The 19,056-nt window shown below is 62.7% G+C and overlaps 1 protein-coding gene across 1 annotated transcript; it reads left to right on the forward strand.

Moving 5' to 3' along the window:
* Window positions 1-2,060: 2,060 nt before the first annotated feature.
* On the forward strand, window positions 2,061-18,752 carry SAMD11 (sterile alpha motif domain containing 11; the record flags this gene model as incomplete). The annotated part of the gene is made up of 14 exons (XM_080690533.1): window positions 2,061-2,568; window positions 3,619-3,710; window positions 7,042-7,223; window positions 7,965-8,015; window positions 11,268-11,392; window positions 13,814-13,903; window positions 14,201-14,335; window positions 15,900-16,062; window positions 16,868-16,983; window positions 17,120-17,198; window positions 17,282-17,799; window positions 17,983-18,107; window positions 18,309-18,419; window positions 18,501-18,752. 14 exons carry the CDS (start codon window positions 2,061-2,063, stop codon window positions 18,750-18,752), a joined length of 2,547 nt encoding a protein of 848 aa, XP_080546659.1.
* Between the last annotated feature and the right edge of the window lie 304 nt (window positions 18,753-19,056).

A 19,056-nucleotide genomic window follows, 5' to 3' on the forward strand; every position in this document is an offset into this window, starting at 1 on the left:
GGTTCCGGGACGAGGTCCTCCATCCTTTAGACACAGAGGCAGGGCCAGAGCCTGGCTGGTGTCCAGGCTGCAGGCAGGTGCTACCAGGGAGGTGAAGAAAGGAGGGGTCACTCACATTCCCACCTGGCCTCTGCGACCCCAGCAGAAGATGTCCAAGGAGTAGCGGCAGTCCAAGGGGCAGAAGGGAATTGAGGTGTGAGTTCCCAACCATGTTCCTGGTCTGAGCAGAGCTCACCCCAGACCTCACTCCCAGGGCCTTGCTGTGGAGTTGGTATAGGGTGACAGGGTCCCAGCCAGTGCTGGTGCCTGCTCAGGAGAGCTCTCTCCCACTTCCACCCCTCCCCAATTGGGTGCCAGGCAGTCAGGGGCAGCACACAGGGTACCCTGCCAGAGGGCCTGCAAACGGGCCAGGGCTGCTGCGCAAACATGCCGTCTCTCAAGCTCTTCCCAAAGCCTCCCTGGCTTCTGGGTATTTCTTCCAGCCGCTCCAGTTCCATACAGAATGGGACAGCCAGAGGGGCACGGGAGGCTAACCAGTGGACTGGTCACCCAGCTGACCTGCTTTGGGCTCCAGATAGACATGGCTGTGGCAGGTCCCCTCCCCAGACTGGGCTCAGAGTGGGGCTGCAATGTGCTGGTGCACACATTCAGACTGCCAGCTACCCACCCCACCCTGTGCAGTCGACCCCCCTGTCCACAGCAGTGACTGTCCTGAGGCAGAGGTCCTAGGGTTAAAGCAGCTGTGTGTCATTAGGAGCTCTGCCTGCCCTCCTCTTTCTCAGGCTCCTCATCTGTAAAATGGGGCAATAAGCCTCACAGTGAGCCCATGCACTGGCAGTGGGTGGAAAGAGGCAACAGCTGACCAGGAATTACTGTCCCTGTGTCATGCACAGGACACAAACCCTGCATAAGCTCACACCCTGCAGATGCAGAGGCACCCTGCAAGTTCCCTTACCCAAGCCAGGCGTGGTGGCCCAGTCTTGTAATCCCAGCATTTGGGAGGCTGAGACCAGAGGATGGGAGGATCAGGGTTTGCAGTCAGCCTCAGCTACTTAGGCCCTTTGCAACTCAGTGAGACCCTGTTTCAAACTAAAGAATAAAAAATAGGGCTGGGGGTGTAACTCGGAGGTAAAATGCCCCTGGGTTTCATCCCCAGCACCACAAAAAAAAGTACCCCTATCCAGACCCATAGGCTCACACACTGAGGGCGGGCGCCCTGGCTCCCACTCCTAAAAAGGCCACTCAGCAGGGCTGCGCTACCCCGCACCCCTTCCGCTGACAATTGGGATCCAGGACTCAAGCTTGCACCCAGACAGCAACACGAGTGCCCCCTGTGCTTCGCGCCCAACCCCCCCCCCCCCCCCCGCCTCAACCTCCCTTCCTCTAGGGTTTCCCACTCCAAGGAGGGCCGGGGGCGCAGTTCTGTCCGGCACTGGGCCCAGTCGGCCGTCACGCACCCCCCGCCAGAGCCCGCGCCCGCCCGCCGCGCCGGGGCCATTTAAATGGGCCAAGTTGTGGCGGCGGCGGCGGCGGCGGCGGCGGCGGCGGCGGCGGCGGCGGCGGCGGCGGCGGCGGCGGCGGCGGCGGGAGTCTCCCAAGTCCCCGCCGGGCGGGCACGCGCCAGTGGCCGGCGGGGCGGGGCGGGGCAGGGGCTTAGGACCCCTAGGAAGGGCGGAGAGCAGGGCTGGCGCCTCGGCGACTCCACTGCCGGGCGCGACCCGCCGGGCGGGCTGGCGAGCGGGCCGCAGGACTGCCCGCGGGCGCGGGCACAGGTGGACTCCGGGCGCCCCGCGCGGCCCCGGGGCCCCGGGCTCCTACGACGGGCGAGTGGGTCGGGGGTCGGTAACCGCTCCGACAGCACCATGCCCGGGGCCGCCGAGGCCCCGCCAGCCCCCCGGGCCGCAGTCCGGGGCGGCCGGGCGACAGCGGGCTCCGGAGCGCAGTAGCGGGTGGGCGCGCGCCAGGAGCGGCCAGCCCCCCTCCCCCGCTCCAGACAACTCCGGCCCGGCCAGAACAAGTTGCGCCGCGGCGGAAAGCCGCTCCCCGGCCGGCGCCACGCCATGCCGGCCGTTAAGAAGGAGCTCCCGGGCCGGGAGGACCTGGCCCTGGCCCTGGCCACCTTCCACCCGACTCTGGCCGCACTGCCGCTGCCGCCGCTGCCCGGCTACCTGACGCCACTGCCCGCCGCGGCCGCCCTGCCCCCGGCCGCCTCGCTGCCCGCCGCGGCCGCCGGCTACGAGGCGCTGCTGGCGCCGCCGCTCCGCCCCCCGCGCGCCTACCTGAGCCTGCGCGAGGCCGCGCCGCACCTCCACCTGCCCCGGGACCCGCGCGCCCTGGAGCGCGCCGCCGCCGCGGCCCCCGACTTCCAGCCGCTGCTGGACCACGGCGAGCCGTGCATCGAGGTGGAGTGCGGCGCCAACCGCGCGCTGCTCTACGTGCGCAAACTCTGCCAGGGCAGCAAGGGCCCGTCCATCCGCCACCGCGGCGAGTGGCTCACACCCAACGAGTTCCAGTTCGTCAGCGGCCGCGAGACGGCCAAGGACTGGAAGCGCAGCATCCGCCACAAAGGTGCGGCCGCCACGGGGGCGCGGCCGCCGCCGCCCTCTCCTTAGACCCGGGGACCCGCGGGTCCTGGCCCCTTCGGCCGGCCACCGGGGAGACCCCGGCTCGGCCCAGAGGGGGCGCTGCAGCTCCAGGCTGCCGCATCCCCACCCCTCCCAGCCCACCCCCGCACGGCGCCTGGGCGGACCCGGCCAGCTCCCAGTCTGCGCCACCGCGCCCTGGGGTCGCGAGCTAAGCAGGAGCGGGCTGCTCCCTCGGCTCAGTAGCTCCTATCCAGACTCCGGGGCCTTCAGGCCGAGGAAGTTTACGGGAACTCGGGAGAGGCGGGCTGGGAGGGACGCCTCCCCTCCCCACGCTCCCTGCCTCCAGTTCCCGTGCGATTGGAGAGGCGCACTTGCTGCGGGGGTGCGAGAGCGCGCGGGCGGAGGGTGCGCGGTGGTGGGGTCGGGCAGGGGCGGGGCGGGGTGTGCTGAGCCCAGGTGGGCGGCGACCGGACCCCGTGAAGACAGGATCTTAGCTCCAGTGGTGCGACGATCTACTTTTGGGGGGCCAGAGTCGGGGTACCAGCTAGGCACATTGAGCACCAGGCTCAGTGGGGAAGTTAGAAAGTTAGGGACCGGGTAGTGTGCGGTTTAGGGGTCTTGCTTCACCGTGGCTGCTTTCGTCTGTGATGGAGCTGACGCAGGCCCTGGTCGGAACCACGGCGTTTACCTGCTCCTGGGTGGACCTTCCTCTGCCTAGGCAAGGGCTCCTCCGGGCCGCTTTGAGAGGGTGGAGCGTGGGAGGAGGGGCGCTGCGGGCGGAGGAGGCCGCCTTTCGTCAGCGGAGGGCGCTGGCCAGAGACTCTAGTTTCAGAGCCCAGGAGATCCCTGTGTGTCCGGGAGGGTGGGATTGGGCCGCAGGCTCGGAAATTGAGAACGGGTGGGTGTGGGAAGTCGGTGTGAATTTCATACACGAGAAAAAGCCTTGCTGCTTGACTGCGCCCTAGAGGTGCCCCCGGCTCCATCTGCCTCCCCACCCACCCCCTTACCCATTCTGCTTGGATCTCCTTCCCAGGGAAAAGTCTGAAGACGCTTATGTCCAAGGGGATTCTGCAGGTGCACCCTCCCATCTGTGACTGCCCGGGCTGTCGAATATCCTCCCCCGTGGTAAGTCATGGAGTCATGGAAGACAAGCTGGGCTCTGGGGGTCTGGACGTTCCCCAGGGTCTGGTGCCATCTGCTCTAGGCCAGGGTCCCAACCTCAGTCTTGCAGGTGGGCTGGAGAGAGCCCCCAAAGGGCAAATGGAAGTTTGCTTTGCCCTCTCCCCCAGTTCCTGGGAAGGGGGGAATCCAGGGTGCAGGAGTCCCTCCTAGCTCTGATGCAGGGCAGGGTCTGTAGCACTCTCCCCACTTGGGTGTCTTGGAGCTGCTTCTCCTTAAGTCCTGGGAATAGCCCAGGGTTCCAGGGTCTTCCCCTGGATAGTGTCATTCAACTCAGGCCTAGGCACTCCCCTGCCCAGGTCTGGAGGTCACCAAGTTGCCCAGAACAGCTGAGAGAGGTGCTGGTTCTGAGGCTGGCCGGGGTGTGCATGCTGGGTGGTCCCAGGCTTGGTTGTGAGTAGCGTGTGTCTGAGTTTTCTGAAGGCAGCAGTCCTGCCCAGCAAGGGCCGTGCTGTGCAAGTGGTGACACAGAGCCTGGGCAGGGAAGAGCAGGGCTTTGCCTGTGGGTATTCAGAGGGCTAGAGTTGGCCGCTGGTTCAAGGCCACACCTGGGGCAGACAGGAGAGATTAGGGAGCAGGCATGCACACCCCCAAGAAGTGAAGGTTTGAGGATTGATCTGAAAAGGAAATTGCCTCAGGAGAGGGACAGGGTTGGAGCCCCTGGGGAAGAGGCCTTAGGGCCAAGGTGTGGGGCTGAGGACTGCCACTGCAGCACCACCCCAAAGTCCTCTTTTGCAGGAAGGGGCAAGAGAGATGGGAGTGTCAAGTGGTCCTGAGAGGACCCACCCTGCCACCTGGGGCTTGCTCCCTTTAGACTGGCAGTGGGCAGGCCTGGGCAGGCCTGGAGGGACATATAGCCTGAACAGTAGGAAGCCTCAGACACACACCTGCTGGGTGGAAGAAAAGGAGCTGCGTGCCTGTTCCCACAGTCAGCCCAGGGCCACAGGCTCAGCCACCTGGTGAGGTCTAGTGGAGCACAGGGCACACAGATGGCAGCTTCCTACCCTCTGCCATATCTGCTGGGCAAGACCAAGGACCCTCCCATGGCCACACCCCATCAGGGTCCTCCGGGTGCCCCCCAGGCTAGTCTGTTTGGAGAGCAGGACCCCACCCCTCCCATCCTGCAGCCCCTGAAGCCCGCCACGGAGAGAAGAGCAGGTAGCCTAAGCTGGGCACCTGCCGCCTCACCTCAACTGGCAGTGCTCAGCTCAGAGAGGAATGGGGCTGCTGCTCATCTCAGGCTCCCTGGTACCCGTTCTGCGCTGAGTGTCCCTCACATGTGTGCCTCTCTTGTGCACAGTCCTGCCTTTGGAAAGAGCTCCGAGGGTCTCCTCCTTTCCAGCCCACACCTCTCTCACACTGAGGCTGGCTCCCTCCCTCCCCGTTGTTGGGTCCACAGGTGTGTACCTCTTAGGCCCCAGATACCCCAGGGGCAGGATGTGGGTATGCATGGGACTTAGCCCATGCCTTCCAGGCACCCACTCTTGCTATCCAAGCAGGGCCAGCTCTTGGTGAGGGCCCCAGTTCTCAGATCTCAGAGCAGGGCTGAACTGGCTGAGGTATCCAGTGTGTGTGTGTGTGTGTGTGTGTGTGTGTGTGTGTGTGTGTGTGTGTGTGCTGTCTGTCCTTGGCCGGTATGCTTCGCACAAGAATTGCCCAGAAGCCACCCCAGACCTGTCCTCCTAGGTCCCCTCAGGGCCTGGCCGAGGCTGGCGGGTCCGGGGCCAGCTCTGCACCGCACCGTGGGGCTGAGGCTCGCATGCTACCCCAGCTCCATGCTCGCCTGTCAGTTCTGGTCCCTTCCAAGCAGCAGTCTTGTGGCCCTCATGTCCTCTTTTTCCCACAGGGAAATGTATTTCCTTCTTCTCAAGAGAATATTCTAGATCAAGCAGAAAGGCAGGAGAGAAAGGTGTCAGGGCTGTGGTAGGCTGCAGGACAGCGGAGCACCCTAGAGACAGGCAGTCCCGGGCTGTTGAGAGTGATCCCGAACCCCAGGGGCAGATGAGCACCTGCTCACAGTGTGCTCCACTACCCTTGGTCCAGGGCTGGGTCAAGGCCAGGGCAGTCCGTAGAAAGGGCCATGGAATGAAGCCTCTCATCCTGCAGGGCTGTCCTCAGACCCGTCACCCCACCCACCTCACCCTGATGGAAACAGTATGCTGGGCAGGACCCCACGGGTTCATAAGGGTAGGTGTGGGGGATATTAGGGTTCCAGACCAAGCTGGGCAGAGCCACGGGGCTGGAGGTGATGTGGTGCCGAGTCTGAAAAGAAGGACCTTTGCCCTGGACTCCACGCAGCGGCTCCCTTTGGGTCCTAGACGACCTGGGGGTAGGTAGAGCACCCTTGACCACTTCTTCCCCAAGCTCCTGGGTAATGACCCCTCCTTCTGGCAATGGGGCTTCCAGGAGGCCCCCAAAACTATACAGAGGTGAGGAAAGTAGATTCTTTCAGGGCCTGTGTTGCCTCTCAGCCAGCAGCCTGTTCTCAAGTGAAAAAGCTTTCTCTCCACTGGAAAATAATCAATAATTTTTCCTCTTTCCCTGGGCCAGTGGGGGGTCCTGAAGACAGGAAGTGCTGGGAAATGCCAGGGCTGGGGCCGCTCGCTCTGGGCCATGCTGGGCCTATGTCTGCTGCTGTACCCATGTGCACCCACAGCTGCACGCGTTTACCCCATCACGAGAGGGAGAGAAACATGGAAAGCTGCTCATCAGGGCCTGCAGGTCAAAGGGGCTGGGCTGGTCAGGGCTCTTCAGTGGCCCGTGAACGCCATGCCTGCAGTTTGCAAGAGCCCAGCAGGCTCAGGCTGCAGCCAGTTCCACCAGCTTCAGCTTGTGGTGGAAGCTCAGGGCAGAGCACATGAATAGCCGACTCCAGGCATGCCCGGGATTCCATCCCAGGTCCCCAAAAGAACAACAGAAGGGACTTTGCTGGTTGATGTTACTCTTGGTTTGGGGAACCAGTCGATAGAGAATATGATGGGATTTTGGGCAGACACACATGCAGAGGCCCCTGCAGGATAAGAGCCCTGCCCCAGACACACACTAATCCCAGCAGACTCCAGGGACCCATGAGCAAGTCGGGAGTGGCAGCACACACAGGGCCTGATGTGAGCCCAGCAGCTCCCTGCAGCCAAGACAGCGGGCCTCCACACCCAGACCAAGCCCATCAGCGAGCCAGCCCAGGGTCTGTGTGCCTCCATCCTCATGCCTTGGGCCTGCAGCAATGGGGCCCTGGAGTCTTCGCTTTCGCACAACCTAAACCTTCCCTCCCTGTCAGAACCGGGGCCGGCTGGCAGATAAGAGGACGGTTGCCCTGCCCCCCGCGCGTGCCCTGAAGAAAGAGCGCACCCCCAGCTTCTCTGCCAGTGATGGTGACAGTGACGGGGGTGGCCCAGCCTCTGGGCGGCGGCCAGGCCTGAAGCAGGAGGATGACCCACACATCCGTATCATGAAGAGAAGGTACCTTGCTGGGGGCAGCGCTGCACACCTGTAATCCCATTACTTGAGGGGCCGATAAAGGAGAATTGCAGGTTCTAGGCCAGTCTTGGCAACTTAGTGATCTCAAAATAAAAAATAAAATAGGGCTAGGAATGTAGAACTCAACGTAGAACCCCCAGGGCGTCAATCCTCCCTCCTCCCCCTGTCACACACACACACACACACACACACACACACACACACACACCACGAGGGCGGGGTTGGGGAAGAAAAAGAGAAGAGGAAGTCAGTCTCCAGGCCAGGCAGCTCAGGGCTCCTGTAGGGTGGAGGCACTAAGCCCAGGGGTCCCCCAAATGTGGGCACGGGAGGCAGGCCCTGCTTACCCTGCTGGCATCCTACCCTGCTGGCCTCTTTCTCAGCTGTACAGTGCTCTTCAGGTGGTGGGCTGGCAGTGGCGGGCGCTGGGGGCCTGTACCCCCTGGGCTCACCCTTCCACCCTCCCATGGGTGGTGGCTGTGGGTTGACTCCCTGCACTGTCTCAGCTCCAGCAACTATTTGGCTTGCATGGAATGCTGATGGTATGGGGAACCTTTTGTGTCCCTGCATGGCTGCTCTGAGTGGGCTGCACAGGGTGCTCTGTGCTGCAAACCTGGGCCATCTCCCTGAGGAGAGATGGGGCAAAGGGTACTGCCCTCAGTCCCTACCCAGGTGCTGGCCAGCAGGGTGCTGGTGCCACACTGACCCTCCACCTTTCTCCTGCAGAGTCCACACCCACTGGGACGTGAATATCTCCTTCCGAGAGACGTCCTGCAGGTAGGACCATTCTGCTTCCGAGGCACTCTGGCTTCTGGCCCTTCCTCCCTGTAGGCCTGTGGCCATCCGTCTTGTCTGCTATCCCAGCTGGTGTGATCAGAGTGGCTGGGCTTTTGCCACGCTTGTTTTGGTGTGTGTGCGCTTCCTACCCAGCCTAGGAGGCAGGGGGCGAGGTGCCCACCTGAGGCCAGGACTGTCTCAGCCATGCGCAGAAGAGGGCTAGGCCTCCCTCAGCATGGATGCTCCACAGCACTGTCCGCTGAGTCTGTCTGCTCTAAGATGAGGCCTTGACTTCCCCTCCCACTTCGCAGAGACACACCAGGAGGTGAGAATGGTGACGATAGACAGGGTCTTAAAAGCTGCCTAGGAGTACACTAGGGAAAGAGGGCCAACAAATCTGGGGAGGGACATGCGAGGAGGAGGAGGTGGACTTGGCAGGTCTGGCTCAGTTGGATGCTAATGGTCTGGGCCTTGGATGCTGGGCCTATCAGGCTTTTGTCCTGCAGGCAGAGTGAGCTAGTGTGTATTTTGAAAAGACCCTCTGGGGGCCCCTGGCAGGTCAGGGGTTCCCTGGGGACCACATGGATTTGGAGTTTGGAAGCAGGCTGGGGGGCTATGACTCCAAGATGTAGCCAGGAGATTAAAATGAAAGCACTTGATACGGAGTTTGGGGTGTTGGGGGACCCAGTTTCCTGGCTTCTGCAGGACAGGGTAGTCAGTCCGTGAGCAGAGCCCCACTGTGGTTGTGGTTCTTGGGGTCAGGTCTTACCCCTGGTTTTTAGGCAAGCACTGTAGGAAGGGCCCCATGTGGAGGCAGTGGGCACCCAGGCACAGGCCCAAGCCAGGAGGGGCTAGGCTGTGCCCTCCCTCAGGAAGAAGGTCTTCATCCTGGTTTTTTGCCAGGCGTGTTATTATTTATGTCTTTGAGAATGTCTGGATCCTGGAGCCGAATTACAATAAAAACATCTTTAAACTTATTTCCACCTCATTTTGAAGTTGCCAGCTCAACTGATCATTTTTATGAAGCGTCATGCACATTGATGACATTTTATGAGCCTTTTACTCAGGAGGCCACAGGATGAATTTGCCGGCGGTTGGGGCCTGTAGGGAAGCCCAGCAGCAGGCCTCCCGTCCAGGAGCACACGGGCTCCTCCTGCCTGGCCCCTCCAGGGCAACCTGGCTTTGCAGCCAGGCCTGTGCAAGTATGGCCCTGGTCATGCTGGGGACACAGAGGGACAAGGATGAAAGGGTGATTTCCTAGATTTTACCAAGGGGAGGTTAGGTTAGGGGGAGGCCAGAGCCCACCTGTGAGGACCAACAGCCCACCTGCCCCACATCTCCCAGGGAAGGCCACAGGCTGCTTCATGCTCTTGCTGCTCGGCTCGGCCCTTGTCCGTCTCTCCATCCTTCTGTTTCCACTCTCCTTTCTGCCCGTCCATCCCCATCTGTCTGTGACCCTGTGTGCCTCTGACCAGCCCTGCAGTGGATGCCTGCCCTTGGGGTGAACAGAGCCCAGGGGCTCCCCTTTTGCTCTGTGAAACCCCCTCATTAGTTTGCAGGCCAGAGATGGGGTCCCTGTCCTCCTGGGTCCCAAGCTGGCAAGGAGGTGGCAAGGGCTGTGGTGCCAGAGAGCAGGGTGGGGAGGCGCCCGGGGAGCAAGGGTCCTTCCCTTCTGGTTTCTGCCACCTCTTTTCCTCCCTGCCCCCTGCTGCGCCACAGCCAGGCAACCTCCTGAGGCCTGAGTGGGCGTCATCCTTTGCGTGTAGTGGGTACAGAGAGTGTTCGTGGCTGAGAGCCCCACTCTGGGAGGCTGCGTGCATGGAGTTTTTTGTGGCTCTTTATTTAAATCCTGCATAATTTGTTCCGTGAGTAACCTGGTGACCAGAGGAGGCTTTTAGGAACAGGCTGTCTTGAGACCCAAGGAACAGACTTCTAAGGCAGAGACCAGGGATGTAGCAGCAAGCACAAGTCCTGCCCCACAGGGTGTCACCTCCATGGGCGCACCCCAGGTCTCAGGACCCGAGTGCCTGAGAAAGCCGATGGTTGTCTCAGCGGCTGAACCCAGGTGCAGTTCTGGGCAGGTGGCCCTCATCTTCCTGCTGCAAGCCCAGGTTGGGGCTCACAAGAACAGAGTTACTGTCTCCCCTCTCCTGTCTCTGGAAGCTGTCTCTGTCCCCCATCTTACTGGTATTGGGGACACCAGAGGGGTTCCATGGTGAGGAGCACCCTGGCACCTGTGGCCTTGTGCCTGGCAGCCCTGGTGCCACCCCCTTGCTGAGGATAGCAGTTCTTTCAGACACCCCCGCAGTGGTGAGGATGACAGGGATGAGCCGCGTGCAGTTAATTCCATAAAGCACTTACTCCCCACCTGCCTTCCAGCTCCTGTGGGGGTGGGGAGGGAACCTCATCTGGGTCTCTTAGGGGCTCAAGGGCCGCCCTGGAGTATCTAGTGCTGAAACTGATCTGCTTAGGGGCTGGCCTGGATTAGCCTAGGCCCAGCCAGCCCAGGCTGGGGGCTATTTAATGAGGTTCAGGGTCGGTGCCCGGGTCACTGCACGGAGGCACTGCTGGAGCTAGCACCAGGGAGGCCGCTCTGCTGCAGGTGGGCCAAGAGGGCATTGCTGCCCCGCTCTGCCCTGGCTTTGGCTTACTGTTGTCCCCTTTTCTGCTGATAGTAGGGGTGCTCACAGAACCCAGGGGTACCCCACTTTCCCCTCTCTCCTCTCTGGGGCTCTGAACTGACTTCGCAAGCAGGAAAGGAGAAGGAACCAAGAGCTAGCTGCATGCTGATTCCAAGCGCGGGGTGGGGAGACCAGGGTGTCCTGACCATGCTTTCACTCACCACCGCAGGCATCTGGTTGGGACTTGGGTCAAAGACTTGATTTCCTTATTTGAAGAAATGGGAAGTTTGCAAGTTTTAATTAAGCGGCACATGCCACATTCTTGCTGTGGGAGCTGGGGGCCGGCATGTGGCAGTTTGCTTCTCTGGGACACCTGGCCACCCTCTGAGTCAGAGAGCAGGGAGCCCTGTTGTGGCTGCTCCAGCTCTGCAGAAACTGGCTAGAAGCTGCACTGGGTCCAAGCACCCAGTCCCTCTTCACTTTGGCATGCTGGGTGAGTGTGTGGGTGTGGGGTCTCGAGCCTTGGGGAGCTGTGCACGCTGTCTTCCCTACCACCACCCCGTGCTCATGCTCAGTGGCCACTCAGTCCCAGGGGCCACTCATGGCCGTCCTCTGTCTTGCTCTGCCACAGCCAGGACGGCAGCCTCCCCACACTCATATCCAGTGTGCACCGAAGCCGCCACCTCGTTATGCCCGAACACCAGAGCCGCTGTGAATTCCAGAGAGGTGGTGTAGAGGTGGGCCTGGGACCTGCAGGTGAGGAGCCCAGGGGTCCCCGGAGGGAGGGTGGGTTGGCCAGGGCCACAGCAGCTCAGCCCCTGGAGAAGGAGGACAGCCCACCCTCCTGAGTGTGCTTGGTAGCTCTGGGGCTTGGCAGGCAGCCAGGGAGGCCAGCACAGGAGGCGGGAGGTGTGAGGCCGGCTGTCCCCTGGGGCTCCATGTGATGGTAATTGTGTTAATCCCAGCCAGCCGGGCAGACAGGCGGCAGAGGGGGGCTCCAGCGAGGCTGCCTGGGGTTGGCTTGGAGGAGCGAGGCCCCACCACCCTCCTCTCACAGGGCCAGATGCAGGCGCCAGCCTCAGAGCTCAGAAATGCCCAACCCAGAATGGGCTACATGATCATGCCTATTCTACCCACTGATCTCGCAGAGTGTATTGGGCCTGGCCTTGCCTCTGCAAGGTCCTGGGAGGGAAGGCACTGTCTCTGCAGGCTGGCCCTCCACCAGACAGGCAGGAGGACGCTGGCCCAAGAGCTCCCAGGGCCACCCAGGAGAGGTGCTTTCTGGATGTGAGAGGAGCTCAGAGGGAGGGGCGGCTTGGAGACCAGGGGCCTCCCCAGAGGAGCAGGCTGCCAGGGGTTGACAGACACCACTCAGAAAGTGGAGCACAACTAGCTTTGGGGACCTGGCTGTCGTGTGGCCCCTGGGCGTAGATGTTTCTGGCTCTCAGAAGGCTGGGTGGGCTGGTCCACTGCAGCGTATGACTGGAAGGCTGTGTGTGTGGGGAGCTGCTTCTGGAGCCAGCCGTAGGTGGTGGCTGAGCAGGCGGCTGATAAAATCTAATTGCCCCATCGATCGGAGCCCAAGGGAGCCCTGCAGTGATTGAGATGTTCGAGCCGGCAGGCCCTCCCCTGCTGCTACACCAGACTTCAGGTACACAGGCTTGTGTGCACCTGCTCCCAGCCAGGGGACACGGCTGGCTCTGAGTGACGCTGCTGCTCACTCACTTGGCCAGGTGTCCCCTTGTTACCTCACATGCTCTGCATTCCCTCAGGGCCCTACTCTCCCTAGGGGCTGCCTCTCAGCTCTTGAGGGGCTCCACCTGTCACCCCCTCTCCTCACATTTCCCGCTGGGCTGCTTTCCCTGGGCCCTGGGTGGGAAAGGTCCCAGAGGAACAGAGGGCTTTGAGCAGGTCTCAAGACTTCTTGACTCCTGTCATGGGCAGCCATGGGTCTGGGTCTCACATGCACCCCGACCCCAGTACTGCTCGTCGTAGGCAGTCACTCTCAAGTTCTATGGGAGCAGAGGGGAGCTTTTCCACTGTTGAAATGGGGGAGAGATTACAGAGAAGGCTGCCCTTGCCAACCCTGAGGGCATACACAGGCTAGGGCCTGGGATACAGGGGCGGAGGGGGCCAGGCCACACAACCCCACAGGCTGCCCTGCCCCCTACTCCGGGCTCTCAGGGGTCACTGCTGACCTGAGTGTAGCCAGGTGCCCTCCTCCATCTGTTCTGCTGGGTCCTGAGATGACTCAGGGCCCCTGGCCCAGGCAGTGGGGATCATCCCTCTCTTTGGGGCAGGGCCTGGGGCTGGCCAGCCAGACCAGTGGCAGTGAGGTGGCTGAGATCAATAAGTTATTAGCACCATTCTGTCAGCTGTAATGTGGAGATTGATCGGTGCTCTCGCTGCCGCACTTCCCCAGCCTGATAAAAATGACAGATTAAGGGAATAAGAAAAAGGCATTAGGCTGCCGGCTGACGGCAGGGCTTCTGGGAGCCCCGCTGGCCAGGGTGTTTCGGAGGCCTGGGGTTACATGGGGAGCAGCCCTCACCCACCCAGCCTGGGCCTCTTGAGGATGAGGAGGGGCCAGGGCAGCAGGGCCTGGCGTCAATACTGGGGGAGAACTAGGGGCAGCTGGGCATTGGGGTGCTGGGTTGGAGATGGTCTGCCAGTATGTGTGGTTTGGGGTGTGAGGGTGTGACCTGTGGGGCTCTAGAGGGGCCTTGGTCTCCATAGGACCTGTGCTGTGCATGTGAACTGCTCAGGGGCTGGGCAGGTAAGCTGGGTGTGAGGTTGGTCCCCCACCTGCACAGCCCAGTTCCAGGAGGGGCAGGGGGATTCTGTTTTCCAGGAGAGACTGAGGAGGGCTCACTAAGTGTGCATGGGAATGGAACTGGCTGGCTGCTTGGGCAGCAGGGGGTCGGTGGGGAGGCACACACACCCCAGGGGCCTGGGCTGCGCTGTGTCCCTTCCCTTCCCCAGCCCTATATCCATGCCCTCTGATCATCTGGGCTCACCAGGTGAAGGCCTGGGACCACAGACTGGTGAGGCCTTGACCACTGGGACAGAGGTGCCCCTGAGCACTGGTGGGTGGAGCAAAGGCAGGCCCCTCCCCACCACTGCCCACCCAGCCTTCCCTGCACCCCCCAGCCCTGAAACTCACCCCAACTTCTGCAGGTGACTTGCTGGGCAAGAGACTGGGCCGCTCCCCCCACATCTCCAGTGAGTGCTCTTCGGAGAAGAAGGCCCGAAGCACATCCCCCCAAGGTGGGAACACAGAGGGGGGTGGCTGCAGGTCACAGGGGGGAGGGGTAACCCAGTCCCAGAGTGCTATGGGGTCCCTTAGGCCCTGGAACTGGTTGTAAGGCAGGCAGGCATATGACAGCCACACCCACCTGCACAGGGAGGAGGGGACTCTGCCTTCCTGCACGGCTGGGGGGAGGGGTCAGGAGTAGAGGGTGCCCCAGGGCAGGAAGGCTGGGGGTGAGGCCTGCCACTCCCCCTCCGCAGCGGCTGAAGGAGGAGGCCCTTCACCATGTCCCCCCTCCCCCCCAAAAAACACAGAGACTCTGCTGCTGCCAGAACTGGGGCCCACCATGGCTCCTGAGGACCACTACCGCCGGCTGGTGTCGGCCCTCAGTGAGGCGGGCACTTTTGAGGACCCTCAGCGTCTCTACCACCTGGGCCTCCCCAGCCATGGTATGTGCCCCCACAGAAACCCAACCCTGCACCTCTCCATCCTGTGCACTAGGCCCACCTCGGAAGAGGCCCTGGGTGTGTCTGGTTGTGTCTGGTTGTTGGCACGGAGACCAGGAGAGGATTGACTGCCCTAGGTCCTTTTCCGAGTCCCTGGCTGCTCCCTGGGGGGGGCACCCCCCAGGCCACACATAACTAGCACACGGGTGAACTCAGGCAGGGGGCAGGTGGGGGCTCAAGCAGGCCTGCCCCCCCAGGAGACCCTGTGGCTTGTGTGGGGCCTCCTGGAGTCCCAGGAGGACTGTGTGGATCCTCATTCTGGATGGCAGCAGCCAGGAGGGCTGGGACCGGTGCTCCATCCCACCCGTGGGCCGCTCTTTCCCTTGTGGCCACACCCCAGAGGCGCGGTGGGCACCGTGTCCAGCTGCACTCCTCTAGGGAAGCCTGGCTTTTCTTGTGTGTGTGTGTGTGGGGGGGGGCACCAGGAAGGGGCAGGATTTCCTTTCCTAGCACAAGGCACCGTCCCCCAGGGCAGCTCAGGCACCAAGAGCCTGAATAATTCACCAAATGTTAATAATTTAAAAATCTTCCTTTTTAATTGCTTTCCCTGCCCTGCCTGGGGCCGGCTCTGCTGGCCTGTGCGGGGGAGGCGATGCGGCCGCTGGGGAGCTGCTGTCAATCATGGCGCGCGCCGCCCCGCCTCGGAGCCGGCTGCAAATAGCCGCGGCCGCGGGCGGGCGGGGGCGCGCCGGCCCGCTGGGATCGACGCGGGCGGCCGCGCCGGCTGGGCTCTGCGGGCTGGCATGCGGCCCGGGGCAGACCCACCTCCGCTTTTCGGGTAATTAATTTATAAACAGAGGCGGAGGCAGAGCCTGCTCGAGGGGGCTGGGGGAATTGGAGGCCGGGCCGTCGCAGGGTGGGGAGTGGAGGGCATCAGTTTGCTACCAGTGCCCGCGCCCAGCGCCTGTGCACCGCTGTGTCCACACGGCTGGATGTGCATCGGCCAGTGTGACTTCACTGGACGGTGGCCGCGTGCAACTACCGCTGGAAGATGGCGGCGGCTCTGCCGACGTGGCCATGTGTGCTCTGCTACATCATGGAAAGACGTTTTTCCAGCTGTGCCTGGGAGTCAGTATCTCAGTCTCACATCCAGGAGAGGGTGACCTGGGCATTTCCCGGTTCAAAGAACCTCCAGATTCTGGACTCTTGCACACTGAGCCCCAGAAGCTGGCCTGTGCCTGGGCTCTTGGACCCTTGCACAGTCCTCTACCCTCAAGTTCTCATGCCCAGCAGCCTTGCCCCAGCCTGGTGGCCTCCACACCAGCACTCAAGTGCTCTGGCCCTGGGCCCCTTCTCTCCTTCCTTATAGTAGCTAGATGACATTTCCGGCAGCCTCTGTGTCTGCTGGGGCTGCTTTTTCTTCCACCCCAGTGACCACCAGCAATGGATGGGCCCTGGCTCGAAATGTCCTTGACTTTCCCCAGGGGCCAAGGGTCCGGTGCACATCGGAATGGGATAAAGTCCAGGAGGCACTGGGCCTCTGGGTCACTGCTGTCCCTCCCCCCAGATCTCCTGAGAGTCCGGCAGGAGGTGGCAGCTGCAGCTCTCAGGAGCCCCAGTGGCCTGGAAGTCCACCTGCCCTCATCCACAGCAGGTCAGCGCCGGAAGCAGGGCCTGGCCCAGCACCGGGAGGGAACTGCCCCAGCTGCTGCCCCATCCTTCTCAGACAGGTACTGGGGTGGCCCCTGTGTTCTCAGCACTGGTTCCTGATTCCTGCAGTCCATGCTTCCTGCCCTTGGCAGCCTTGCTGCCTCCTCCCACACTTTATTCTAGACTCAGGGTCTGTTGGGCAGAAGGCTCCTGATGCCTGCTGACTTGGGAAGAGGTCCAAAGAAACATCTGGAGCAGAACGTGCAGCAAGAATGCAAGGGGCCCTCTGACTTCCTTGTTGAATAACTGGGGACCTTCGGGACCCAGGTGGCCCTGAGATCCCCCCATTAGGTAGCAGTTGTGGGGTCGAGGGTAGAAAGAAAATAGGAGCAGCTGGAAGCCCCGCTCGAAGGGGGCCGGGAGAGGGTGGCCAGAGGACCGGAGCCCAGCCGGGCCACCAGTCCAGTGGGGCCGGCGGCGGCACAAAAGGCCTCCCGCGCGGGGCCCGGGATTGCCGGCCTCCCGCCGGGCCACCTCCCTCCCCCGCGCCTGGCCTCTGAACGCGGCGTCTGCAGCTGCCGCCGCCGCCGCCGCCTCCGGATTGCGGCTAATTACGCTCACCCGGGCCGCGGGGGGCGGGGAGGGAGGGAGGCCGCGCGGTAATTACCGCTGCAGTCGCCGCCGCCCGCCGGGTCAGTGCCTCCGCGCCGCCAACGAGATTAATTGGCGCCGTCGGCGGGGGCGGGGGCGGCCGCGACCCAGAGCGGAACGAGCGCGCATCGACCGCCCGCCGGGCTGGCAATTAGCGCGCGGGGCGGGGCGGGGCGGGCGGTTACGGGAACCGGGAGGAGGGCCGGCCCGCGTTCACAGCCCCGTGTCCCACAGGGAGCTGTCGCAGCCGCCCCCCCTGCTGTCACCCCAGAATGCCCCCCACATCGCCCTGGGCCCCCACCTCAGGCCCCCCTTCCTGGGGGTGCCCTCAGCTCTGTGCCAGACCCCAGGTGAGTAGATGGGACGTGCCGATCCTTTTGTCTTGCGCGGGCTCCTCTTGGTGCTGAAGACAGACGCTAGACGGAAGGGTCAGCCTAAATGGTCCGCGCCACTCGACCACTGGGCCTGGCCTGTCTTCCTCCCCAGGCTACGGTTTCTTGCCTCCGGCACAGGCTGAGATGCTGGCCCGGCAGCAGGACCTACTGCGCAAGCAGAGCCTGGCCCGGTAGGTGCGCCGCGAGGCGGGGGTGGGGGGGGGCTGCGGGCCGCGCCCCAAGCTGACCTCCGCCCTCTGCTCTCTGCGCCCAGGCTGGAGATGTCCGCGGAGCTGCTTCGGCAGAAGGAGCTGGAGAGTGTGCACCGGCCGCAGCTGCTGGGCCCAGAGGCGGCCCTGCGAGCCCCGGATGGCGCAGATGAGCTGCAGCGGCGCGGGGCCATGCTGGTGCTGAAGCACAGCTCGGCTCCACTGCTGGCCCTGCCCCCCCACGGCGCCCCGGCACCCGGGCCCTCCTCCCCGCCCCGGGAGCCCGCTCGCCGAGCAACCAGGAAAGGTGCTGCTGGCTCTGCCTCAGCCCGGTCATCCAGCGAGCCCAAGGAGACTACAGGGGCGGGGCTTTGGTCTCAGGAGGGCTCTGAAGAGGAGGCCCTCAAAGACTCGGATGGAGAGGACCCCGACTTGGCAGCTACAGGAGGCGGCGGCTCCTCGGCCAGCCAAGCCCCAGCCAGAGTGACCAGCGTGGAGGGAAAGGGGCTTCTCTCGGGATCCACGCTGCCCCCTCCACTGCCCCTCGGCTTCCCCTACTCAGTCAGCCCCTACTTCCACGCAGGTGGGCACCCTGGGCTTCACTTCCCGCCATCCAGGTGCAGAGACCCACTCTGGCACCTGTGGGGGGTCATCCACAGACAGAACATTCCTTTTTAGTCAAAAATCCAATGTCTAAGCAGAGATCAGCAAATAGGGAGGGGGGTGGGGGAGGGAGGGAGCTCTAGTGACAATCCCCCACATCTAGGCGCCATGGGGGGACTCTTCGCCGATGGAGAGGAGGCCGCAGCCCCTGAAGACGTCAGCAAGTGGACAGTGGAGGACGTCTGCAGCTTTGTGGGGGGCCTGTCTGGCTGTGGAGAGTATGCTCGGGTGAGGGGAACTGCAGGTCCCTGGGACTAGGTAGGGCTATCCTAGGTCACTAGCCCTTTTCTCCACTCCCCACGGCCACCTTCCCCCAATGATGGCCCACACCCAACCCTCAACCATCTTGTAGCCAGTTCCACAGACCACTCAGGTCTGCTTGCTGGGCAGGAGCAGCAGGCCCAACCCTGCTCCTGCCCCTGCCCCTAGGTGTTCAGAGAACAAGGGATTGATGGGGAGACTTTGCCTCTGCTGACTGAGGAGCATTTACTGACCACTATGGGGCTGAAGCTGGGGCCTGCCCTCAAGATCCGGGCCCAGGTGAGCACAGGTGGAGGGCACCGAGGCTCACTGGACAACTGGACAACCGGCAGGTCCAATCCTAGGCTTGTCTCTTTGCAGGTGGCCAAGCGCCTGGGCCGAGTTTTCTACATGGCCAGTTTTCCTGTGGCTCTGCCGCTGCAGCCACCAACCCTGCGGGCCCCTGAGCAAGAGCTCACTCCAGGGGAGCATGGCCTGTCCCCAGCAACAGCCACCTCTCCCTATGGGGGGAGCCACCCTACTGCTGGCAGAGCCTCACCCAAGCAGGAGAATGGGACCGGGCCTGTGGCTCTGCTCCCGGGGCCCCCAGACCCTTCTCAGCCTCTGTGCTAAGCTGCCAGGCAAGTCACCCCCAAGCCCAGCACCCAACAACGGTCCTCCCCTCCATAGCCTTCTCTTTTCAGTTTTGGATGCAAAAAATAAGATAATTTTTTTTAAAGGAAAACATGTGACTTAAGAAGAAAGGAACAATTGTCCAGACTTTTGGGGGGTGACTGCAGAGGTCTGCAGACAAAACCAAAGACGGAGGTGGAAGAGGCCTGGGGCAGGCTGCTCATGGGCTCCAGGGCGGTCTCCGCCGCCAGGCCAGCACAGCTGTTATGGCTGTTATGTCTGGTCTGTTGTGCCGTAACAATAA

The sequence above is a fragment of the Muscardinus avellanarius genome (genome assembly GCF_963383645.1).
Source record: "Muscardinus avellanarius genome assembly, chromosome: 3".
Lineage (NCBI taxonomy): Eukaryota > Metazoa > Chordata > Mammalia > Rodentia > Gliridae > Muscardinus > Muscardinus avellanarius.